Source organism: Vombatus ursinus, unplaced genomic scaffold, assembly GCF_900497805.2.
Source record: "Vombatus ursinus unplaced genomic scaffold, bare-nosed wombat genome assembly UNPS02014790.1, whole genome shotgun sequence".
Taxonomy (NCBI): domain Eukaryota; kingdom Metazoa; phylum Chordata; class Mammalia; order Diprotodontia; family Vombatidae; genus Vombatus; species Vombatus ursinus.
Genome location: NW_020954568.1, coordinates 966,005 through 992,352, shown reverse-complemented (window position 1 = coordinate 992,352; position 26,348 = coordinate 966,005). Strand labels below are relative to the sequence as shown.

Sequence of the window (26,348 nt, the reverse complement as noted above, 5' to 3'; positions counted from 1 at the left end):
CCGGGCCATCCCTGGGCCTTCCCCTCCTTGTTCTGGCCAGGCCATCCTTGGGCCTTCTCTTCCTTTCCTCTTCAGCATGACTTCCATCCTCCTGAATACCTTCCCCTGACCCTGAGAACATGGGATGCAGAGAGCCCAGGGCTTGTGTTCTGGCTGTCACGGACTCTATGCAGCCTTGGCAGCATCCCTTTCTCCTTCTGAGCCTCAGTTTCCCCACATGGAGCTGGTCCTAGAGGCAGGCTGGGTACCACATTTTGACCCAAACTCTAACTGCTTCTTGTCGGTGCCTCTCTGTTGGACGCACGGCCTCTTAGCTGCCTGTGTGGAGCGGACTTCACATGGGGAATGTCCAATCCCTGTGCTCTTTGAGACTTGGTGATCTCTCGAGCCCCCCCACTCTGACGTGAGGACTTGAGACAGACAGGAGACGACAAATGGACTCAATCATGGCCCCTGATGACCACGCAGCCAAGTGCAAATGGGGACTTTCCAAAAGAAATTAGATGAAATGAAAGGAATGTGTTGATCCCAGCTCGGGCTTCCCTGGCCTGCGTTCGCCTCTTGGGACTAAAGGCCTTTGTATGGTCTGTCCAATTCATCTTTGTGGTGCTCATGGAAATAATGACGCTGAACCAGCAAGGCCACTTTGTCCCTCGTCCCAAGGGCCCCCATCGCCCACCATTCATCTGGAGCTGTCCGTCATTAGCACACACAGAGCAAGGCTGGAGCGTTTGTGTCTGGCCAATGGAACGCCTCCGTGAGGCGTGATTGTTGCTGTAAATAGGTAGGCCCGCAGACACCAGGGACGATGGCGGGGCCGGGGTACAGCAGGCGTCAGGCGCCCTCCCTCACTCTCCGGCAAGGCCTCTCAGCTGCCTCAGGACCAGTCACTGATGGATGGGGGATGCCCAGGTGATCGGGAGTATCGTGTGAGCCGTGTACGTGAGCGATGCGCTGGCAAGGGGGCACAAACAGGGGAGCAGGGAGGCCAGTCGGAAGGCACCAGGGAGGCTTGGAGGGGGGCCAGTCAGAGATAGGGAAGGGACAAAGCCCGGGCCTAAGGCTTGGAGGTGGGTCCCCCCATCCATCACAACCCCAGCCTGACAAACCTGGTCACGCAGATGTGTAGAGAGCACCCCCCCGAGCAGGGATGCCTGGCCTCATCCTGAGTCACCCCAGACACACTGGTATCAGGCCTCGGCCTGTCACCAGACGCCAAAAGCATCAGGGAGCATACGGTACGCCAGTACTTTATAAATGCTGATTGATTGATGACATCTGGTATTGATTTATTCCCTACAGTGGGTGGCCTGCCCTGCCCAGGGCACCACTCAAAGAGAGTGCATCGGCCCTGGCCCAGCCCTCTGGGGATCACAACGGAGGTGCCCCTCTAACTTAAGGCACAGTCGTTGGCTCAAGGCCTGACCATGTGCTGGGGCTCACAGCAATAAAAGCCAAAGGTTGCCTCAGGAGGGGAAAGATCAAGGGATCCTGTCTCTCATTCTGGAGGGCGGAAGGACACCCCAAGGACCTGAAGCAAATCCTTCCACTGACATGCAGAAAAGACGATGGTGGGCAGAGTGGGTCACCCCAGGGAGTCAGCCCTGCTGCCGTCTGTGGCCTAAGCAAGGCACTGTCCATGGAGCACACAGAGGCATCCCCAGAGCCCAGCAGCAAGGCCGCTTTCCCTGCCCCGCTGGGGGCTGAGGGCTGAGGGTAAGCCTGGGCCTGGGAGACAGAGCCCTTGGCCTGGTCCTGGTCCCTGGTCCCCAGCACAGGCCCAGCTCCACCCCAGAGGTCCCAGGAGGGTCCAGACAGACTTGCCAGATGCTGTCCGCCCACCTAGAAAGCAGCCTCGCTGAGCAGGACCAGGGGCTTCACGCGCAGATGGAGGCTGTGGTGTTTGGCTTCTGGGCATCTAGCTGTTTTTCAGGCTCCAGGTTTTTTGGATTTTTTTAAGAGGAGGAGGAGAGAGGGAGGTGAAGGCGGATAAGAGCGATTCCCCACCCCCTGACCCTCCTGCGTCCCCCAAAGTGGCTTGTCAGCAAAACGCTCTCTCAACACAAGGCTTGCCAAGAATCTTCTGGCTGGGGTCTGACACCTCATTGAGCTGGAATGGGAGGCCGGGGGAGGGGAACAGGAGCTCCCACCTTTGCAGCTGCAGCTGCTTTTGTTGGCCAGAAGCCTATCCCAGGGGCCTGGAGGGACAGGCTGAGTGGAAAAGACCCAGCCATCTCTGCTGAGACCTCCCGCCTCCGCCTCCAGGGAGCCCCCAGCCCCTCCAGGTTCAGCTTCCTGCTCTGTCAACTGGCAAGATGAGACGTGAGCTCCGTCTTCTATGTGCTGACTCTGGGCCTCAGTTTGCCCCTCTGTAAAATGAGCATGTGGGTCCAAATGATCTCTGAGCCTTCCTTAGTGCTGGGGGCCCAGAGGCGTCGACCTCAAATAGCAACAGAGGCCAAGGACCGTAGTGGGGGCCGATGGACTTAGAAAACAACATATTAACCTCATCTCTGCTCTGCTGCACATCTGTTTACTTTGTTAACCATTTCCCCATCCCTCGTTGGCTTGGCTGGGCGGCACTTGGGGCGTTCCAGGAGACTGGAGGAGGGTTGGCTTGGAAGGGACCCCAGGGTGCCCTCATTTTGCAGACTGCCCAGAGGAGAAGATCTGAGGTTGGGGCAGGAGGAGGATTCAGAGCCAGCCTCTGCTTCCAAGACTGTCTTCCCTCCTTTCCACTCACCAACCCAATGGCCCACATTCCACGACGGCCCGCATTCTGGGTCACTTCCATGGCTGCGTATTGGCCACAGCCCCGCTTGGGAGTCAGCTGACCCGGGGGCTGGTCCCTCCTGGGGGCGTTCACCTCAGCACATCCCTTCCTTTCTCTGGACCTCAGTTTCCTCCCCTGTAAAAGGAGGGGCTTGGCCTATAACGTAGGCCTCTTATTGAGGGGATTTGTTCTGTGGAGTTTGGATTGATCAAAGGGCCGCTCTTGAGGACCTAGAGGGCCACACGTGGCCTGGAGGCCGTAGTTCCCCCACCCCTGGATGCAGTCTCCCAGGTCCCTCCCAGCTCAGAGGGCCTGTTTCCAGGCACAAGGGCCCGGGACCCAACATGCAGCTGTTCCTTCCTCCTGGTCCAGGCCTCAGGCTGCCGCTGACCACCCCCATCTCAGCCAGCCTGGGTCCAACAGAAGGGGTCCAGCCCTGTCCCCAAGCTGAGCTGAGCCTGAAGGCCCCGTGGCCCAGCACTGACCCCTCCCTGGCATCTGCTCCTGTGCACCCCCACCATTAACAAGTGACGCCACTTAATTCAGTCACTAGCTTTCCATTACACAGACATGAGGTAATGCCCTCCCCAGCATCTGCATCTTCACCTAATTAAATCCTAATAGCCTTAATATATCAAGGAATCGGGTGTGATTAACAGCTGGAGCCATCCGTCCATGGCTTTGTCAGAAGCCACACATCGTAAAGATGGCCCCATGGCCAAGCCCCCAAGGGGAGGAGACTGGATCAGGGTATTGTTTGGGAAGGCATTGCCAGCGCCATGGCTGATGTGAGGGGGCTTGGCCGTGGCCAGGGAGCCCAGAGCTTCAGCTGTGAGGCCGAGGAGGCCCACGAGGCAGCAGAAAGGAAGTGGGGCTCCTGGTCAGAAGCAAGCCTCTCCTGGGGCCCCAGGCCAGGCTCGGCCCAGCAGGCCAGAAAGGTGCCCTAGGGACGCAGAGATGAGAGAGGGAAGCTACCCTGGAGATCACCTCACCCAAGCTTCTCCTTTTACAGATAGGGAAACTGAGGCCCCGAGAGAGGAGTGAAGAGTCTTGTCCCAGGGCTCATAGTACTAAGGAATGGGCCTGAAATGGGAAGCCACGTCCCCAAGCCCTAAGACTAGGGTTCCCGCTGCTGTGTCACACCGTCAAAGCTGTGAGAGGGGCCCCCAGGCCCAGACCTCATCACCCCCAGAGCAAGGGCTATCCCTCCATCCTCAGCCCTTGCCTGCTCCCAGGAAGCTTTTCTCCAACCCTTGACTCCCCATTCCAGAGAAGGTATCTCGGGCACGTGGGGAAAGGTTCACTCTCCACTGTGTTCATTCACGCACTCATTCACTGAACCAGCAATGATTCCTGAGCTCCAAATAGGACCCTGAGGCACTTTATAAACCAACCCCCTCATTTTACGGAAGAAGTCAGGCCCAGAGAGCGATAGGGACTTGTCCAAGGTCACACAGCCAGCAGTGACCCCTAAAGTAGGCGATGGCAGAGCAGAAGGAAGGGCCCAGCTAGTCCTTGCCTTTGGAGAGCTCCCAGACTCCCTGGGGAGATGAGACGGGTGGAGGTAAGCCAAGGGAACACCTATAGGGTCCAGCATCAGATCTGTATGGGTTCAGAGGAGGAGGCTGGGTCTGTGTAATCACGGAAAGCCTCTGGGAGGAAGCAAGGCTTGAGCTGGGCTTTGGAGACAATGGAGGACTGGACTGAGAGCACCGGTGGGGGATGGTGCACCCGTCTCAGACTGAGCCCCCTCCCCTCCAGGTTCTGCATTTCACAGAACCCTGACCCGAGGCCACCACCCAGACTCGCTCACTTGGGGGCATCCTGCCTGCTCCAGCCCTGGTGGGAGAATGCCCAGGGTGCTAATTCTCTGCGTGTGGCCCTGCTCGGAAACCCAGCCCTCTGTGCAGAAGTAGCCTCCAGCTCCAGGCTCCGGGGCTCGGCTGCCTCCGCACCTGGTTTGGGCAGAGAAAAACCACTTGTGATGGGCTGTAAGTCATGAGCACGGCCAGAAAAAATGAAGAAGAGACCCCCTCGACCAAGACCGCTCCCCTCTTCCATCAGCAGGAGCAGCCTGAGGCCAAAGACGAATGCCCTGTGCCTCCCTGGGCCCCTCCTCCCACTGAGATGGAGCCACCAGGCAGGGCCTCTGTGAACCCCTCCTTGGGCTGCGCTTGATCCACGGAGCTGAGCCCCACTACCCACCGTCTGGCACTGACTTCATGGCCGGCCTCCAGGCTTCATGGGGGTGTTAGTGGGAGGGTGAAGCGGAGGGTAGAGGCGAGCTTGCAGTCAGGAGGACCTGAGTTCAAATCGCTGCTCTGACACTGACTAGATGAGACCCTGGAGAGCGACTGCTCCTCAGGGTGTTTCCACAGACAGCACCTTAGGGTGATGGAACGGGGTAGGGTGGCTTGGCCCAGAGGTCTCCAGTGAGAGGTCTCCACTGGCTTCTGGACGGCTGCAGCTTGCCGTGACCGGAGGGCGGCGCTCTGGGGCTGCCGTCTCCAGGGAGCCAGGCCTTTCCTGCCTGCTGCCTGCTCCTAAAATCACTTCGTATTTGCTTCTTCGTCCACATGTAGAATGGACACGGTACACGCTCATGCATACCCACACATGCACATGTGCACACACGTGCGCACATGCACAGTACCCCAGCAGACTAGAAGCTCTTTGAAGGCAGGGGCTTTTTCATTTCCGTCTATGTATCCAGAGTACCTGGCACACAGTAAGCGTTTAATAAATGCTTGAGAAATTAGATTGACCTTGGTGCACGCTCCCCAGCTTCCTTCCTCTGGTTCTAGCAGACCCACTGACCCCTGGCAGGGCAGGGGACAGGCTACATCTCTCCAAGCTGTCCCCAAACTCTACCCATTTTTCAGAGAACCTCTCAAGTGCCACCTCCTCCAGGAGGCCTGGGACCAGACAGGGTTAGCACCTCTCTCTCTCTGCCCTGCCAAGTGTGGGCCAGATGGAGCCAGCTTTCTCACTGGTTGGCAGTCACCACCTTGTCACCTCCACTCCATGGCAGAGAAGATGCCAAGACTGGCTCACGCCCTCCCAATCCCCCCGGCACCCAGCAGAGTTCTAGAGCCCTAGGCAGAATTGGTAGCCACCTGCCGACTCAGAGACAGTCCGAATGCAAATCTTGCTACCCAGGAGGCTCCCCAGCAGACTGCTGCCCCCGCCCCTGGGATTCAGTCTGGGAAAACTGTCCTTGTTGACACTGAGGGAGTGTGCTTGGCAAACCCTGCCCTCCCCGACACCTGCACCTCGGTCCTGATGCCATCACCACCAGTTCCAGATTTGGGAGGTCAGCCCCTCTGCACGGTCGTCCAGATGTGGGCCTCAGCACCCAGGCTCCTTGCCCTCAAAGCCCTGCCCTGCCCAGGAACGAATCGCAGCATGACGCCGGCAGTGTTGGGAAGAAGCCCAGGCAGGGCTGCTCACTGGCCGAGGCCAGCGGGGAGCTGGGGTCACACGAAGGGCCCTGGCCCGGTCTGTGGGAGCCCTGAGGCCGACTCCCAGCTCTGCCACCAGGTGGGCGTCACCGTCATAAGTCCTTGTCCCCGTGCTCCTGGAGCCCTGGCCTCCTCTGAGTCAGTTCAGAACAAATGATTTCCAAGCACCCTCCTGTCTCCGACCTTCTGGGCTCTAAAATCCCTCCGACTGCCTTTCATTGTTCTAAGGGTCTTCCCCTCTCCAACCTTTTGGGCTCTGGGTCCTAAGACCCCTCTCAGTCTCACCCTTCTGCCTGAGGCCTCTTCTAGCACTGGCCTCCTATTTTCCTCCATGGCTACAGTGAAAAGATTTCCCAACACTGCCACCAAACCCCAATCCCAGCACAGCCAGTAGGCCAACGCACCCAAGTACCATCAATATCTACCCCTTGTTTTTTTATTTTAATTTAAAAAAAATTTTTAATTAATTTATTTATTTTTAGTTTTCAACAATCACTTCCATAGGCTTTTGAGGTGGGGTTTTTGTTTTTGTTTTTTGTTTTTTGGGTTTTTTTTTTTTTGGCTAGGCAATGGGGTTAAGTGACTCGCCCAGGGTCACACAGCTAGTAAGTGTTATGTGTCTAAGGCCAGATTTGAACTCAGGTCCTCCTGAATCCAGGGCCAGTGCTCTGTCCTGCAACACTTAGCTGCCCCTGTTTTTTCTGGGTTTTTTTTTTTTTGGCCTTTGGGTTTTAAATTTTTCTCCCCCTCCCTCCCCAAGATGTCATGCAATCTGATATAGGCTCTACATATACATTCCTACTAAACATATTTTCACATTAGTGATGTTGTAAAGAAGAATTACAACCAATAGGAGGAAGCACAAGAAAGAGGAAACAAAACACAACAGAAGAAAAAAATATCAAATAGTGTCCTTCGATCGACATTCAAACTCCATGGTTCTTTCTTTAGATGTGGATAGCACTTTCCATCATGAGGCGTTTGGAGATGTCTTAGATCCTTGCACTGCTGAGAAGGGCTAACTCTATCAACATCTACCCCTTATTGAAGGAGCACCACTCAGCCCAATGCAGGGTTACACCTGAAGAGACCTGGAGAAGGAGACATAAGCCCAGCCCACAGGGAGGTCAAGGTCATGGTTTGGTTGGGGATAGAGACTCACTCAGACAAAAAGTGAAAGAAAAGCCCAGGGTGATAGGACGGTCCAGTGAGCAATGATTTCAGGACTTTCAACAAGATGGAAAGTCCAAACCTGAGAACAGCAGGCTAAAGGAGGCTTCCCGTTGGGATGGAAGACTGGAGCTCGGTTGGTGCGTGAGTCCCCAAACGCACGCAAGGCTGTGGCCCACGAGGGAGGAATCAGCCTTGCTCTGCTTGGCCTCAGAAGGTAGAACAGGGAGCTGGAGAGGGAACCCCAAAGGGGTAGCTGAAGGCTGAATGGTAGGAAAACCTTCCTCTCAATGAGAGATCCCCTGTGTGGTAGGGGCTGCCTGGGGGGGATGGTGGGTTCTCTTTCCTTCACCCCACCACTCTGCCCCAGGCTGGATGGCTACCAACGGGCTGTAGTGTGGAGAATCTGTTGGACCAGATGGCTTTGGCTATCCCTCTGAGTAGATTCTTTGAAACTCTCTGTGGGTATGAGTGAGTGAATGAGTGTGTGTGTGTGTGCGTGCGCGTGTACTCATGCACGCACAGTGCTATTTCTGGCTTTTCGTGAGAAGACAAAGAAAACTGACTGCTCCATCCCCAGAACCAAAGGGCAGGCATAGAGGCAGAACTGACCAGCCCGAGGCAGGCTCCTGAGGTGTCCCGGGATTAGGAGAGCCCTCGGGAGGAGGCCATGGCATTTGCCACTTGCTCAGAGAGTCTACAGCCACACCAGGTTTTCAATAAGACAAAGGCAGAGTAGGACAGGAAGAGGTGCTGGGTCTGCTGCACTGGCTGGGCCTGGCGCCCGCCCCATTTGTGCTGAGTGGGCACAACAGGGCCATTTCCCAGCTAATCTCTGAGTTTCCATGATGCTGCAGTGGGGAGAGGGAGGAGACGGAAGCCTGGGCCACATTGGGGGGAAAGCATTCCATGGAAAATGGGTTTTTCATGCCTCAGAAGTCAAGCCAGCCAGCAGGAAAGGGTGTGTGCCTCACTGGGGAGGAAGCCAGGACACCTGCCCTGGTACCCTCTTGCTCTGTGAAGCCCCACTTTGCCCATTTCCTGCAGGGCTTGGGATCCCACAAAGCATCCCTTCAGCTGTTTCTTTGAGGAACCTGCCCCACCGTCGGCTGCTTTCCTGATCTCCCAGGGGATGCCCACTCAAGGCTCCTCTTTCCCACCCCACACTCCCCCCTGGAGCTCAGCACTGGCTCCAGGGGCCCTTGGAGCCTATGGACTTGATTATAGAATAGGGGTAAGCTCACTTCCTTTTTTGACACCTAGCTGCCTTTTAAATTTTAAAGTCTGTACTGACATTGCAAACAGAATTCCCATGCTTGTATTCCCAAAGTAGGCTGAGCTGGTAGGGAGAAGGGAAGGTTGGAGGGAGGAAGGGCATGGGGAGCGATTCACACTTTATTTAAACACAGCAGGACCGTAGAGTCACCCAACTCGTTACTCGGCTGGGCAGGGCAGCAAGGATACAGTTCAACTCTGGTTGTGCCATTTACTCCTTGTGTGACCTTGGCAAGTAATTCGCCTCTTTGGGCCTCAGTTTCTTTATGTCTCTAATGGGGGAGAGGTGGGGCAGATGGCTCACAAGCCTTTTCCAATTCTGTGGTGCCACATTCCACACTTCAGAGGGGCTCTTACTGGTCAACGGCTCCTAATGCTTTCACTCTGTTCTCTGCCCTGCTTGATAAAGCTGGTGGGGAGTTCTTTTGCACTGTGAGGGATACCCATGCTCTGTGGACCAGCATCCACTCCGGATGTAACTGGGGTAAGAAAGTGAGCACTGAATTCAGAGTCCAAGGATCAGTGTTCAAATCCTGGCTTGCCCTATGCTACCGGTGGGGCTTTGGGTAAGTCGCTTTCATCTGTGGGGTAGCTAGAGGGTGCAGTGGAGAGAGCAGCCATCCTGGAGTCAGGAGGACCTGAGTTCAAATCTGCCCTGAGACACTTCCTAGCTGTGTGACTCTGGGCAAGTCACTCAACCCTGTCTGCCTTAGTTTCCACATCTGTAAAATGAGCTAGAGAAGGAAATGGCAAACCACTCCAGCATCTTTGCCAAGAAAACCCCAAAAAGGGTCACAAAGGTTTAGATATGACTGAAAATGACTAAATAATAAACATTTTTCTCTGTGGGCCTCAGTTTCCTCCTCTCTAAAATGAAGGAGCTGGCCTAGCCTCCATAACCCTGACCCTCTTGGTCTTGGGAGGCTGTCTTTCCTTGTAAAGTTCAGATGGCATCTGCAGAATTTACTTAAAGAGGGGGCAGGGCAGGGGACCCTACTCCCTCCCCCCATCCCCCACCTTCTGCTCTGAGATCTGCCACAAGGGAGGGAGACCTAGCTTCCCCCATCTGGCTGCGAGGAGGCCTGGGATTAAGGCCAGAGCTAGGGGTGCTGGGAGTTAGCTGGGTCCCCTGGAGAGCCCTGTGATTTCCGGGGCCTAGCTTTTCCCCCAGAGTCAGCAGGGCTCAAGCTGGAGCTGTCTGCAGCCCTGATGGCTTCAGAGATAAGGCTGGTCCTCTGTCTGGACCACCTCTGCCTCTGTGCCCTGGATGGTGGCCTGGGAAAGCTTTCTCAGGCACTGCGTGAGAGGGGGCCACAGGCTGGGGGAGGGTGGCGAGGCGGGCACAGAAAGCTTTGTCTCTCTCAGGGCAGCATGAGCTGCGCTTGGCATTGGCTGGCACTGCCATGGAGGGGAGGAGAGGAGAGGAAGAACACTTGTTCTGTGCCACCGAGGCCGGTGAGTGAGGCAGCACCATGGAAAGCTAAGAAGTCTCTTTGGGAGTTCAGCCACTGGGCTTCACACCCCATCTAAGCCCCTGACTAGCTGTGTGATCCCAGGGTAGTCAGTCAGCCTCTCTGGGCTCCTTCGGCTACCTCCTCTGGAAAATGAGGGTTTGGCCTTAATGGCCTCTAAGGTCCCTTCCAGGCCCAGCTCTGTGGTCCTCTGACCCCAGAGGTCAGCCAGTCTCTGTCCCTTCCCCTGGCGGGCATCTGGGACACAAAAGGCCTGGAGGACCAAGGGTGCACGGAGAAGGGGGCAGAGCTCAGCAGGCCAGAGCCCTCTGTCAGCCCCGGGGCCGAGCTGCTGCAGAAGCTGCATCCCCATAGCTGTGGACTTCAAGCCACAGAGCAGCCATGGGCCAAACGGCACTCGCTCTTTTTAGACTGGGGCTCTGTAGAGCAGCTTTCTTTTGGCAGAGGGGATGAGCTGCTTGGGTGACCATGAGAGAGGTCACCTCTCAGGCACAGAGTGAGCTGCGTCTAGGGAGGCTTGACAAGGTCCTGCCCGCCCCACCCCCACCCAGCTCCTTCCTGCAAGGACCTTAAAAGCCTGCTCACCCCAGAGAGGAGTCACCTTGGCCCTGCCTGCCCAGGCCTGCCCACCCCACCACTATGAACATGGGCCCTGAAATATTCCTCTATTTGTGAAGGTCTGGGGCCTCGCTGGAAGGGCTCCACCCCACTGGATCCTGGGAGACCTAGGGCTGATAGGTGGGCTAGACTCCCAAAGGCAGGGCCCACTTACAACATCTTTACTGAATGAATGAATGAAGACTGGCCAGCCTGAAGTCCCTTTGGCTGGTTCATGACATTAGCTTGGAAGTATGTTCTAGAACAAACTCATTGAAGCAGAAAGCTGGGAAACATTTTTTACAGCCAGTATCTCTGATAAGGGCCTCACTTCTAAAATATAGAGAGAACTGAGTCAAATTTATAAGAACATAAGTCATTCCCCAACTGATAAATGGGCAAAGCATATGAACAGGCAGTTTTCAGATGGAAAAATCAAAGCTACGGTCATATGAAAAAAATACTCTAAATCACTATTGATTAGAGAAATGTAAATTAAAACAACTCTGAGGTACCACCGCACACATATCAGATTGGCTAACATGACAAAACAGGAAAATGATAAATGTTGGAGAAGATGTGGGAAAATTGGAACACTAATGCATTGTTGGTGGAATTGTGAGTTGATCCAACCATTCTGGAGAGCAATTTGGAACTATGCCAAAGGGCTATAAAACTGTGCATACCCTTTGACCCAGCAATACCACTTGTAGGTCTGTATCCCAAGGAGTTCATAAAAATGGGAAAAACACACACATGTACAAAAATATTTGTATCAGCTCTTTTTGTGGTGGTCAAGAATTGGAAATTGTGGGGGTGCCCATCAATTGGGGAATGGCTGAACAAGTTGTGGTATAGGAATGTCATGGAATACTGTTGTTCCATTAGAAATAATGAGCAGGCAGATTTCAGAAAAAACCAGGAAAGACTTCTAGAACTGATGCTGAGTGAAGTGAGCAGAACCAGGAAAACATTGTACACAGTAACAGCAACATTGATTGACTTTGATAGACTTAGCTCTTCTCAGCAATGCAAGGATCTAAGACATCTCCAAAAAGATTCATGATAGAAAATGCTATCCGCATCCAGAGAGAGAACTATGGAATCTGAAGGCACATGGAAGCATACTATTTGTTCTCTCTCTTTTTTTTTTCTTTCTCATGGTTTTCCCCTTTGGTTTTAATTCTTCTTTACAACATAACTAATGTGAAAATATGTTTAATATGATTGTATATGTATAGCCTACCTCAGATTGCACACCGTCTTGGGAAGGGGGGAAGGGAAGGAGGAGGAGAAAATTTAGAATCCAAAATCTTATAAAAGTGAATGTTGAAAACTAAAAATAAATAAATGAATATTTTTTTTTAAAAAAAGAGAATTGCAGCTCAGATTCTTAAAATCTAGCCACTGCTCAGATTCCTAAAATCTAGCCAATAGCTTACTAATGTTCAGACTCCTTAAGAGTCTGCCCAATATGATGGATGTTCTAATAAACTTTGTCTTTGGCTGAAAGAAGGCTTGGGTCAAATTCTTTCAGGCAGGACTTGTGTTGTGATTTTGGGGTCCCAGAACCCCTGAACCTCTAAACCACATCATATGGGAAAACTGCCTAACCCCAAGTTCTTCTCCAGCCAAGATCGGAAGATACGTAAGCCTCCCCCCCACCCCTTCTTGCTCTGCAGTTGGGGTTGCTCTCCAAGCACCAAGTCTTGGAGGTGCTTTTCTGGCAGACAGTTACGAGGCTGTCTCGCACTGGACCTGACGCTCTTAGGCTCTCAGTCCACTGGGTTGATTTGAGGCCATGGACCTGGGTACACCTTCCGCAGCATAGACGACAAGGATGGACGCCCTATCCGGAAGTGTATCTGTTAATTCGCTCGGTGCTAGGGAATTGGCGAAACTGCAGTTGCTTTTTGGTTCCCTGAGGCTTACTTACTTACTCCCTTCCCTCTGCACCTCTGAATCCTCCTTCACGGAGGTGACAGGGAAAGTTAGAACAGCTAAAAATATCTTGGCAGATTCTGGAGGTTTTGTGATTGATCATTACAGAGTTTAGAACTCCTCCTTACAACCCTGGTCACTCTTTTCTCCCACTCCCTTCTCTTGAGTCAAGAGGGTACCTGTTAACCCCTGTCATGGGAGAAGAGAGTTTCACCCTTTACCCCTCACTTTTGATTTCGCCCTCCCCCACCTGGGGAAAAGGAAGGAGGGGGGAGGGACAGCAGCTACAGCATGGGCCTCCCTGGCTTGGGCTCTAGGGCAACCTTTGCCTGGAAGCATCACCCAGGATCAGCACATCCTGCTCAAAGTAATGAAGCTAGCCTCCAAACTTGGGTAAGCACGCTTTTTTAAAATTGTAGTTTTAACTGTTAATGATGAGAGGTTGATTCTCTGTGTAAAGTAATTTGGAAATGCATTTAACGTAATTGAAGTCACCTGATTGGTAATGAGTTTGTTTCAAGTTTCAAATTGGTCAACTTTTTGTATCAGTTATGTCAAGCAACTTTTCATAATTTGGTTACAGTTAAAATAATTTAGCTATTGTTGGTTATTGTTTTAATGTGTAAACTAGTCAAAAAGCTTGTTTGGGTTATGTATGGCTTGCTGAGAATTTGCAAGTGTATAGAAATCTCTAATGATTGGCTTTTTACACTAGGATAAATTTAAGTTTTGAGATATAAATCCTGGAAAAGTTTTTCCTAAGCTGTGATTAGTAAATTTTGCTGTTTGACGTAAAAGCTCATAGAATTTTATTTTGAGTTGTCTGATGGATCATAATCCATTGATAATCAATAATCCCCCATCTGAAGGAAATGCCACAAGCTACTCAAAGAATGTGATACTGGTGGGAAGTCAGCATTGGGAAAAGCTGAGAGGACAACTTTAGCCTCAGTCTAAGATGGGATCCTCCTGGCTCAGTTTCCCCATTATGTTCCTTTGAAAGGGAACGTTACCCACCTGGCTATTCCCGAGTCTGGCTATGAGATGGATTTGATACTGTATGGTTGGAAAACTGAATTATCTGAATCCAAACAGAGCTAAGGGTGTATTATCCTCTCAAAGTTGGCCCTAAATCTCATCCCTGCTTTATATCTGGGCCCTGCAGTCTTTGTGTCTTCCAGACTACGGGCCATTCACCTACAGTTGGTAGCAAACAGCGAGTACCAGCCAACATCCCCACATCGTTCCCTGCATGCAGCCTGTGCTCAGTTCCAGTCAGCCTCCTCTTTGGGACCCCCTCGAGGCAGGGACAGCTCTACACCCCTTGCCAGCAGGAAGCAGTTCCAGAAGCCGAGACCTTCACCCCTTACTCCAAAAGAATTTGGGTTCCTATTTGTTTGAGGGTGGAATGATGGGGTTGGGATCTGGGCCCCAGAAAGGAAAAACCATTGCCCTGAGACTATGATCCCATCAACTGACCTTTCATTGTGGACCTCCCTACGACCCCAGGCCACTTCTCCATTCTCCCTTGGCCCTGTGGTCCAGGTCCCTGGAATTCTATTACCTCACAGACTACTTGGCCACTCTTAGATCCCTCCCACAGTCTTTCTGTATATAAGGTCCATCTTGTCTCCATTAAGATGCTTAGATACTTATAATCGAGCCAATAGGTTACTAATGTTCAGATTCCTTAAGAGTCTGCCCGATATGACGGATGTTCTAATAAACCTTGTCTTTGGCTGAAAAAAAAAAAGGTGTAGTAGGAGTTAACTTTGACAAGGAGGATTATGCCATCTTCTGAAACTAGAGGGGGAAAAGGGAGTTGAGATATTGAGAAGTTAAAAGGAGTAGAGAAAAGGGAGCTGAAAGTGATCCCATCAGATGGTGTCAGGATCTGTGAAGCAGAAGGTGAAGTCATCTGTTGGGAGACAAGACAGTGGAACCAGGAGCCTGAGTAGAAGAGAGGTTTAGAATAGACATTGGGGTAAAGGTGACAAAAATTAGAGTTGGGGCACTTCCATCTCTAGACCCTCTAAGATCAAAGTAGAAAGAAGAAATGCTCTGTTCATGACCATAAGAATACAGTAACAAGTTAGAAGACGTAAAGTTGCCAAATAGTGGAGGACTCTGTGGTATAGCTACTAAGGCATATATTCCAAGGAGGTCAGAGGACGAAAGGTTGCATATACACAAAATTATGTATAGTAGCATTTTATGTGGTAGCAAAGAACTAGAAACAAGGTGGGTGCCCATCGATTGAGGCATGGTTGAACAAACTATGGTATATAGATAACTAAATATATGAAGAATTCTGAGAAACTCAGGAGGACTTATATGAACTGATGCAAATCAAACTAAGCAGAACCAGGATAACAACTTACACAGCAATGTACAGGAAAATAATGAAAGACTTAGGAACTCTGATCAGTGCATTGACAATAGTGAAGTATGCCTCCTGACTGGCACTAGAAAGATGATGGAACACAAGTTAACTACATATACACTGTCAGAAACAGCCAATGCATTGATCTATTTTGCATAATTGTGTTTCTTTATTAATAAGGAAGAATTCTATTGGGAGAAGGGAGGATTATTGGGAAATGGCTGTAATTTTTTAAGAAAGCATGAATAAAAAATTTTTTTTAACTCACTTGTCAAGTCAACAAGCATTTATTAAGTGTCTACCATGGCCAGGCACTATATTGGATTACAAATCTGTGACAAAAAGTTGTAAAACCCAATTTGTCTCATGAGACTTGTGCAAGGTTTTGTTCCCAGGTCTGCTTCTTACTAGTTTCTGGTGAAGAGGATATCAAGACTTTTGAGTTTCATCAGAGGATGTCCTATGTGTTTCTACCAAGGGCTTTGCAATCTATTAAAGAGTAACTGAATGCCGTGGTACACGCTTCACCCCTACTCTGTATAAGTAGTAGAGGGAAAATTAAGGAGAAGGGAAAACATGAGAAAGACTCTTTGGTAATGGTGGAATGAGTAGCAGGAGGAACGGACAGGCCGGTTAGAGGTCTCTCGAAAAACCATAGACAAGGAAGCCAAAGAAAGTCTCTGTCCCAGAGAGATCCTTGCACAACTACTTTCTATTCCTAGCCGAAAACAACACCCACTCCTTTTCTCACCTGGTTGCAAGTGTTTCCTGTTTAGGAAGCACCCCAAAGCAATAGCTAACACACAGCAGCCAGGCTGCCAGTCTCAGTGCCAGTGTTTCCCATTAGTTTGAAGGTGTTTCTACCCAGAATTGCCAACGTTAAAGGGGAAGCAATGTCAAAAAGTGACCACTGCGGCTTGCCTGCTGAAGACAACAAAACAATGCTAGGTCATTTGCAGTAGCTATTCAGAAAATGTTGTCCCTTGAGAAGTGTCTTTAGAAGTTTCTGTCACTGGAATGTTATTGTAATCGTAAGAGAAGATCAACATGAGGAATCCAGAGAAATATGGCAAGGTTTTTATCATCTTATGCAGAATGAAGAAAGTAGAACCGAGAGAATACACACAATAATGTAACACTCCAAAAGCGACTGAGTTTCTAATGAATTGGGTTTTTTTTAAAAATGCTATTGACTTTTTTTTTTGTTTTAGCATCACCTTCATTTCCAGATATAATCCTTTACTCCCCAGATAGATTATCCCATGGAACAAAGAGTAAAAGGGAGAAAGAAAAAACCAGTTCGGCAGAATTAATTAATAGATCAATTGAGTCCAACAGTATAGCCGATGATTCACCCAGGGCTTCCTACTTCTGCAAAGGGAGGGGAGGGTGCATGTTCTCTTCCTGCCTTCAAGTTTGGTCATTAAATTATACAGTTTTTGTGGATTTTTATTATTCCTTCCATTTACACCACTGTAGTCATTGTGTGGGTAGATTTCTGGGTTCTACTTATGTGGCTCTGCATCAGTTCATGAGAGTCTTTGCATGTTTCTCCTTATTAATTGTATTCATAGTTTCTTTCAGCATAATAATATTCCATTACCCCTGCCTTGGAACATCCTACCAACACTGCTTCCCCGCCAAGGTCTGCCCCTCTTCTTCCAGGAACTCCAAGTGAGCTCCTCCTGGACTGTGAAGGGACCGGGCCGGGCCATTTGTTTGAGTGGGGAATGACAGGGTTGGAATCTGGACCCCAGAAGGGAAAAACCCTGGACTTTCCCACATAGCCAGATCTCTGGTGTTCCCCTGAGGCTATGGTCCCATCAACTGCTCTGTCATTGTGGCTACATCCAATCTCCCCTCCATTGTCTTACCTCCCTATGGCCCCCTGCCATTTCCCACCCTTGGTCCCACCTAGGCTCCATTTACCACCCTTGGTCATTCTATTACCTCATGGACTACTTGGCCACTCCTAGGTCCCTTCCACAGTCTTTCTTACTAGCCACTCCCACCCAGATCTCCTTAGGCCCTTCCTACCATCACCCCAAACTACTTGGCCACTACCAGATCCCTCCCACAGTCTTTCTGTATATAAGGTCCATCTTGTCTCCATTAAGATGCTCTGATTCTTAGAATCTAGCCAATAGCCCATAGATGCTCAGATTCCTTAAGAGTCTAGCTAATATAGCAAATCTTCAATAAACCTTGTTTTTGGCTGCAAAAAAAAAGAGAGAGAGAGAGAGAATTGCAGACAAAAACTTCAAAAAAAGAACAACCCCTTGGGTCATCTCTGTGACCTATTAACACTACCTATAAGGAGCTGACTTAATTGACATGAGGAAGTGGGTGAAGGACCAGACAGAGATGAAGAAAGAAGGTTGGACATCCATGATTGCAGTGAAGGAGTCCCAGTTTGGGGGCTCCCCAAGGAGATACAGGGGGTGGCCTCAGGAAAGCAAGAAACAAAGTCCAGTCTCTCAGACTCATATGAGGTGCTCCTTCCTTGAACCAATGGCTCTTTATGGTTCCCCTGGATCACGGCCATCAGATGACCCCATTGCCAAAGAGTTTCAGTGATGGTAGAAGGTTGTCCAATCCCTGCCAGGGACAGATGGATAAGGGGCATCTCATTCATAGAATGTTTGATCTGGAAAATACCTTTGAGAGCCCAGTGTCCCATCTCTCTGGACAAACTTCTACCCTAGCAGGAAATGTGGAAGAGACTTCCTGCCTGAGGCTGAAGTTGCATCAATTTTGGGGTCTCCAGGTGGGCCATCCTGACTGCGCATGGGGCTTCTGACTCCCTGCTCTCTCCAGACCACCAAGTCTGCCAGCCTGCTCCTGAGCCTAGCCCCTAACCCATTCTCAGTCTTGTTTGGGCCCTTGTTCGTTCCCCCTTCTCACTTTCCCCCCTCTATTCACCATGGTCTTCCCTAGCTTGGAATGGAACATCTCTCATTAACTCAGAATCCTCTCAGTTTATATACCTTTGGTTGGTTGGTTTGGTTAGATTCAATTCATTTAAGTAAATGTTTATTATAAAAATAATTATTATGAAATGACAACATGAAAAGCACTTTGCAAACTTGAAAACAATGCATACATGCTAGCTATTATTATTTATTAATATCAAACGCCTACTGTGCAAGGAGCTGTACCAGTCCCTGGAGATGTGAAAATAACAGAGAAACAACCTTTGACTTCAAAGAGGGTAGCACTCATGGGTTTAACTGGAATTTCTATGCTGATGATTCCTAGATCTATCTATCTATCTATGTATCTATGTATCTATGTATCTATCTATCTACAGCAAGAAACAAAGAGAAAGAAAAGCATAAGAGACTATGGTAAAGAGAAATAAACAATTAACAATCATTACTGTGAATGGATTGATCTCATGTATAAAATGGAAGAATATAACAGAATGGATTAGAAATACACTTGAAACATAAAGATATAAACAGAGAAAAAAATAAGAGGCTAGTCCAGAATCTACCACACTTCAGTAAAAAAAAAAAAAAAAAGGCAGGAGTAGCAATCATGATCCCAGACAAAGCAACAGTAAAAATAGACCTAATTAAATGAGATAAACGGGGAAACTATGTTTTGCTGAAAGGTAGCACAGATACTAAATTAATATCAATATTAAACATATATGTACCAAATGGTATAACATCTAAATTCTTACAGAAAAGCTAAATGAATTACAGGAAGAAAGAGTAAAATAATAGAGGAGAACCTCAATTTATCCCTCTCAGACTTAGATAAACCTATCCCAAAATTAAAAAAAAAAGAAATCAAAAAACCTTAATAGAATTTTAGAAAAGTTAGATGTGATAAAACTGTAGAATATTAAATGGGAATAGAAAAGAGTACACCTATGTCTTAGCTGTTCATGACACCTTCACAAAAATTGCACTAGGGCATAAAAACCTCATAAACAAATGCAGAAATATTACACGCATCTTTTGCCAACCAAAATGCAATAAAATTATGTGCAGTAAAGGACCTTTGAGGCAAAGATTAAAAATTAAGTGGCAAACAAAATAACCTAAGCCTGAATGTGTGGGTCAAAGAACAAATCAGAAATAATTTCATTAAAAATAATGACAACACTGAGACAATACTGCAAATTTTTTGGGATGTAGCCAAAATGGGACTTAAGAAAAATTTGTATCTCTAGGAATTATCATCAATAAAAGAAAGAGCAGACTAATAAATTGGGTTTACAACTAAAAAAATCCGAGAAAGCCAACAAATTAAAAAACTCCAAATAAACATCAAAATAGAAAGCCTAAAAATAAAAGGATAGATTAATAAAATTCAAACAAAAAAAATCTCTGAATTAAAAAAATTAGATTTTTTGGAAAAAAAAAAAGATAAGCCATTAGCTAATTTAGTTTTTGTTTTAAGAAAGGGGAAAGCAATTATTAGTATAAAAAAAGATAAATTCCCAGGATCGGATGTAATGATATAAGTAAATTGTATCAAACATTTAAAGAACAACACTATATAACACAACATATACAATAATTCTAGATAGGCTGTTTGAAAAAGTTAGGGGGAAAAGGGATGCTACCAAACTTCTTCTATGACACAAATATGGCCTTGATACCTAAACCAGGGAGAGTAAAATAGAGAAAGAAAACTAACGGTCCATGTCCCTAATGAATATTGAAGAAAAAATTTAGATAAAATATTTGAAAAGAGACTATGGCAACGTATCACGAAGAATACACTATAACCAGGCTAGATTTATTTTAGTAAGAATGGCAAAATGACCAGGAATGCAGGTATTATTTGATATTGAGAAAACTATAAATGTCATTGATCATATGAGTAACAAAAAACACAAAAATATTTTTCTACCTATAGATGCAGAAAATGCTTTTGAAAAGATACGATACCCATTTCTGATTAAAAAAAAAACACCAGAAAGGATAGGAATAAATGAGGTTTTCCTTAAAATGATATAGTGTCTATCTAAAAATAAGAACCATCAATAATCTGTAATGATGATAAATTTGAAGCCATTCCAGTAAGATTGGGGATAAAGCAAAGGTGTCCATTATCAACATTACTATTATATATAGTACTAAAATGCCAGCTACAGCACTAAGACAAGAAAAGGAAATTGAAGGAATATGCATAGACAAAGACGAAATGAAATTATCACTTCTTACAGGTGATATGATATTTTATTTAGAAAATCCTAGTGAAATAAAAAAACTAATTCAAACAATTAACAACTTCAACAAAGTTGCAGAATGTAAAATAAACTGACACTAATCATCTGCATTTCTATATATTATCAACAAAATACAGCAGGAAGAGACAGAGAAATTCCATTTAGAATAACTACAGAAAATATAAAATATTTGGAGGTAGGTTTACCTGTCAAGACATATGCAGGGACTATGTAAACACAATTACAAACCACTTTATACAAATAAAGACATCTAAATAATTAGAGAAATAATAATTATTCATCAGTGGGCCAAGACAATATAATAAAAATTGCAATGCTACCTAAATTATTTTACTTATTCAGTGACATACCAATCAAACCACCAAATAATTGCTTTATAGAGCTAGAAAAAATAACAACAAAATTCATCTGGACGACAGAGAATATGAAGGAAATAAGTTTTAGAAAGTTGAAAGGAAGGGGTCCTAGCAGTATCAGATCTTCAACTATACTACCAAATTATAGTTGCCAAAATATATTAGTACTGGGTAAGAAACAGGGAGATTGATCCACAGATCAGGCACACAATATACAGAAGCAAATGAATACAATGGACTAGCATGAGAGGAACCTGAAGGTTCCAGTGTCGCGGCAAGAACTCACTATTTCACAAAAGCTATTGGGAAAACTGGAAAGCAGACTGGCAGAAACGAGGTACAGACCAACATTTCACACCATCAATCGGGATAAGCTCCAAATGAGGAAGTGATTTAGACGTCAAGCGTAATACCATAAACAATTAGGGAAGCATGCAAGAAATTACCTCTAGATCTGTGATAAGGGCAGAGTTCACGACTAGAGAGATAGAGAAGCTCATGGCGTAAAATAGACAATTTTGATTATATAAAATTTAAAACTTTTTGCACAAATAAAATCAATGTTTCTAAAATTAGAAGAAAATCAGAAATTTGGGGGCGGGGAAATATCTTTGTAGCAAGTTTCTCTGAAAAAAGGTCTCATTGCCTGTATAGGGAACTGATTTGAATTTATAAGAATAAGAGCCATTGCCCAATTGATAAATGATCAAAGAATATGAATGGGTAATTTTCAGAGGAAGAAATCCAAGCTACCAATAGCCATATTAAAAAATGTTTGAAATTGCTATTAGAAAAATGCAAATTAAAAGAAATCAAGATACTACCTCACACCATCAGACAAAGTTGACCAAAAAAAAAAAAAAAGAAAGAAAGAAAGAAAGAAAGAAAAGAAAATGACATGCTAGAGGATGTTGGGAAATAGGCACACTAATACATTGTTGTTGGAGCTGTGAACTGGTCTAGCCATTCTGGAAAGCAATTTGGAACTATGCCCCCAAAACTATTAAACTGTGCATACCCTTTGACCCAGCGATACTATTACTAAATATAGAAAGAGATCAAAGAAAGAGGTAAAGGATTCATATGTACAAAAATATTTATAATAGCTCTTTTAGTGGTGACAAAGAAACTGAGGGGATATCTATCAGTTGAGGAATGACTGAATAAGTTATGACAGATGAATGTGATGGAACACTATTGTGCTATAAGAAATGATGAAGGGATGGTTTCAGAGAAGCCTGGGAAGATTTGTAGAACTGATACAGAGTGAAGTGAGTGGAACCAGGGGACAATTTTTACAATAAAAATGATATTGTAAGGACAAACAACTTTGAAAGACTTGGGAACTCTGACCAACACAATGACCAATCACAGATCTGGACTAATTATCACGAAACATACTACACACCTCTGGATGGAGAGCTGTTCGCTCAGGTTGCAGGCTGAGGCATACATCCTTTTGTACGTCACTAATGAAATAATTACATGCCCCCAGGATGGCCTGCCCTTTGTCAGACCAAGCCCAGGGCTAGGCTGCAGACACACATTCAAGCTTAACCATGGTCTTTCCAGGTTTTGATAGCAGGGAATAGATGTCACATTTGAAGAGATGCTATTGGTCAGAGCTGGCTATGCTTCTGAGGTGATGACCTCTTACTATAAGGATTAGACACCTAATCAATGCTCAGGTGCTTGAGGGCAGGGTTAGGGGTCAGCTTCAGGGATCCTTTACATGCATTGAGCACAGCCCAACCAATCACTGAGATGAACGAGTAGCCTCATCCTTCTCCCATCCAGGCCTCCTCTTCTGCCCGATGGCCACCTTAGCTCTTCTGTGACTGCCTCTGCTCTTCCCTGCAAGGATGTCCCTGGCATTCCCATTAACTTGTTCTGACTTGGACAAAAATGCATGTGTACATGCATGTGTGTGAGTGTGTGCTGACTTTCCTTCTTCTCATACCCCCTAAAGAAAGCCCTGGGCCTCCCCACCTCAGATCACACTCCAGGGACGGTGCTGAAGCCCACCTCCCATGGGGCTACCCTGGCACCCCTCCCCAGGAGGCTAGCCCTACCTGCTCAAGGGTCAGCCTGGGCCCCATAATGAGGTAAGGAGGACCCAAGTTGTCTTGGGTAGGGCAGTGTCTACCCTAAGAGTCTGGAGTCAGAGTAAACAAGATTCCATGGCTCTCACTAATTCTAGATACAAGGGGTGGCACTGAGTCCTCAGAGTCATTGTGGCTGGCCCCATGGTCTGTGGACAGCAGACCTCCCCTCTGGGTCATCAGCCACAGGCCAACACACACACACACACACACACACAGACACTGTCCCACTACAGATGACAACCAGGTCAAGCAGGATAGAGCATATTGTGGATCTGAGAAATTTTCCCTTGTAACTGTCCCTGGAAAATTCAGCCATGGCCCTGGCCTGTACTAGCATACTACAAAGATGGCTCCGGCAGAAATGCCCACTGCCTCTACCAACGAGCACCCTGCCCTGAACCAGGGAGAGTGGTGCTGTGACCCCTGGCTGCCTGCCTCTTGCAAGGAAAGGTTTCCTTGTTCATAAATAAAACGCAGGTAAGCTCCTGTCCCAGGCTTCCCTTGGCCTAGGAGAGGGAGTGAGATGCCATGGGGGAGGTCCAAAGGAAAGCTCAGGGCAGTAATGGAGAAGGGCACTCCAGGCACACAGACCCTCGGCTAGGACGCAGGAAGCACGCAGACCACCAAGACGCATCATTTATACTATGCAGAAACATGCCAGGCGGGACCTCGAGACACGCTGGATGTCTGCTCTCTCACCGTGCTGGGGAAAACAGCCATAACAAGATGGGAAATCTCAATTCCCCCGCGGTGCTCAATCTGAGAAACAGAGTCCTCCCAGCTTCTGGAGAGCCGCACTCGGCACGCGGCCATGGAAAACGAACTGAGACAACAGGAGACACTGAGCCTCGCTCCTACCTTGTCTTCCACCCTGTTCAGTCGGGCTCCAATCGTGTTATTCCCTCGGTCTTTATTCTTCTCTGGAGAAAGAAAGAGACATGATGATCCGGGTGAACAGCAGAGGCGGATCCAAGCACAGTTTGGCACTGAACTGACGTCCCCTGGGGACGAAAAGGGGGTCTAGGCCTGGCTCTCCTACAGCCCTCAGGCAACTTTGCCCTCTATGGATCTCAGTTTCCCAACGTGTAGAACAATGGGGTCAGTCTAGATGTTCTCTAAGATTCTCCAAGAGCCTCAAGTGGAATGCTCCGCTCTGGGATACTAGTCATTAAAGTCAATGAGTTCTTGCTCCTCTTATAAACCCCCCACGTATACAATGTGACTCAGAGAAACAATGTTACCATTTTAAAGTCATTTTGTTTCTCCATGACTCATGGTCTATTTTCTTTGTAAGCATCTCTCTATCAAACACATTTACTTCCCTACAATTTCCTCTATGCCCACACTGCACATTGTATTACTAAAAAACTGGGACTAAATAAAAATTTAGTAACTAGATCTCATTTCAAAGATACTAGGGGAGACTTACTACCTAAAATTGGGGTCCTTAATCTTTTGTGTGTGTCCTTGGCCTTCTGGGCAGCCTGGTGAAGCCCATGGACCCCTTCTCAGAAAGGTATTTTTAACTTACTGTATAAAATGGAGCAGTTACAACTTGTTAAAAACAAAACAAAACAAAAACAAAAACAACCGAATTCACTGACTGCAGATTAAGAGCCTCTGATTTAAAGGAACTCCATAATGAAAGCCTTCTTTTGTAAAATGATTATCCCCTACCCTCTAATTCATCATTTCTTTCAATCTTGAGTTTGGTTTTACTTAAATAGGAGTCCTCCTTTATAGGCTTCCTTTTTCACTTCCTGCCCCAATTTAACAGGACTTGTCATGAGTACAGCAATGAGGAGCGCAGCAGCATTGGAGAGGTTGCTCCCCACACTAGAACATCCCCTAAGGTTGCGGCCACATCTGTGACCCAGCTGGACCTCTGGTCTCCAATCCGCTGGAGGTGAGTAGAAGGTACAGAACTTTACCTGAGACTGAGATGAAAAGAGAAGGCTTCCCTATTGACTGGTCCAGCCTGTAAAGAAAAAGACAGAGTCTGTCAGGAGCAGCTGAGTCACCCCAAGGGTCAGAGCTAAGCCCAGGGCAAGGTGCACACTTGAAATGCTCAGAAGCTTCCAAAGTGCTGACATCACTCCCTGAAATAAAGCATCAGAATACCCTTGTATTTGGGCCTCAGCGTGTGGTGAGCTCTCAGAAGAGGACTACCGGCCCTGGGCCTACGGGAAAGGGAGATCCCAGCCCAGTCAGAGGCAAGTTCCAGGCGTCTCCAAGAAGTATCAGAGAAGCCTCCACCAACAGGAGGCTCAGCCTGGGAGTCTGAACTTCAGAGTAACTCCTTCCTCGTGCCCTTCCCAGCTTGACTCTCAGAGGATGCTTCCGTCCCAATTGGGACTGAGTCTAATGCGGGTATGTCTTTAAAAACATCCCCGATCACAAACCCAGATTTGACGGCGACCAGCTTTGGGAAAAAGGTGTTCTACGTTTGGGCCAATGCAGGTCTACCCTTGCTTTTAAGGGGACTAAGACCCAGTCAGCAGGTTGGCGCTCTTGCTTCGGGGAGCAGGGAAGATGCTGCTGGAGGCAATGAGGAGCTCTGGGTAACTGCACCCAGTAAGCAGTCAGGACTTGTCTTGGGAGTGGTTCCTTAACCTTTTCATCAGTGAGGCCTGGCCCAGCTGCTGCTGCTGGCCTTGTCCTGTCTGCCTGCTCTAATTGGGGTTGCAGAAGTTAGGAGCCGTTGGAGATTTGCTGATAATCTATACCCTTGTCCTCCATCCAGCTGCCGTGTCTTTGCTAACATGCCCCCAGCTAGAGAGGGACTGATCAATGACATATATTATACATTTACCACGTCCCAGGAGGAGGCAGAGGAGGTCGGATTCTGCAGGAAAGCTTCCCACTTGGGGGAGAGCAGCTTCCCTGCCCGGCATCAACATTACTGCATCACCGAATGAGCGTCCCATGTGGGATTAGTAAATGTTAACCAATAAACATTTATTAGGTGTCTACTATGTGCCAGGCACTCTGCTAAATTCTGGGGATGCACAAAGAGGCAAAAGACAGTCCCTTTCCTCAAGGAGCTCACAATTCAATAAGGGAGACATGTTTAGGGATTTGGAAACAAAACATGTCCAGTGGCTTCCCTCAGGAGCTCAGACTGAATGGGGGCCCAGAGCTAAGCAGTGTGCAGACAGCGTGGGTGAGTGTGCTCTCATGGGTGTGGTGGAGGGGCCCATCTGGGCATCAGGAGCCCCTGCTCCCACAGCTCTGAAACACACCCAAGACAGGTTTGCTTTCTCCTCTGCTTTGAATAAACCCCAGCAAAGTCCAGGTACTTCTGCATCTGAGCAGAGTCCATATGGCCCTAGAGGACAGGCCGGCAGGGACTGGTTCATTTCTGCTCATTTGTGTCCCCCACACCCAGCACTGTTGCCTGGGACATAGGTCCCACTTGATACATTTGTTGAATGAATGGATAAATGAATGGGATGGATGAATGGATGGACAGGATGGATGGATGAATGGACGGATGGATGGACAGACGGATGGACAGATGGACAGATGGATGGATGGATGGATGGATGGACAGACAGATGGATGGATGGATGGATGGATGGATGGACGGATGGATGGATGGATGGA

At 47.8% G+C, this 26,348-nt stretch overlaps 1 protein-coding gene across 1 annotated transcript in view; it reads right to left on the bottom strand.

Annotated features, from left to right (window-relative positions):
- The window catches only part of KCNQ1 (potassium voltage-gated channel subfamily Q member 1), a 361,243-nt gene that overhangs the window by 89,477 nt on the left and 245,418 nt on the right, over positions 1–26,348 (bottom strand). Inside the window, exons 14-15 of the mRNA XM_027868695.1 lie at positions 24,674–24,720; positions 23,601–23,662 (exon numbers count right to left, since the gene is read on the bottom strand). Of these exons, the coding sequence (XP_027724496.1) occupies positions 23,601–23,662; positions 24,674–24,720 (109 nt within the window). The remainder of the gene's footprint in view (positions 1–23,600; positions 23,663–24,673; positions 24,721–26,348) is intronic.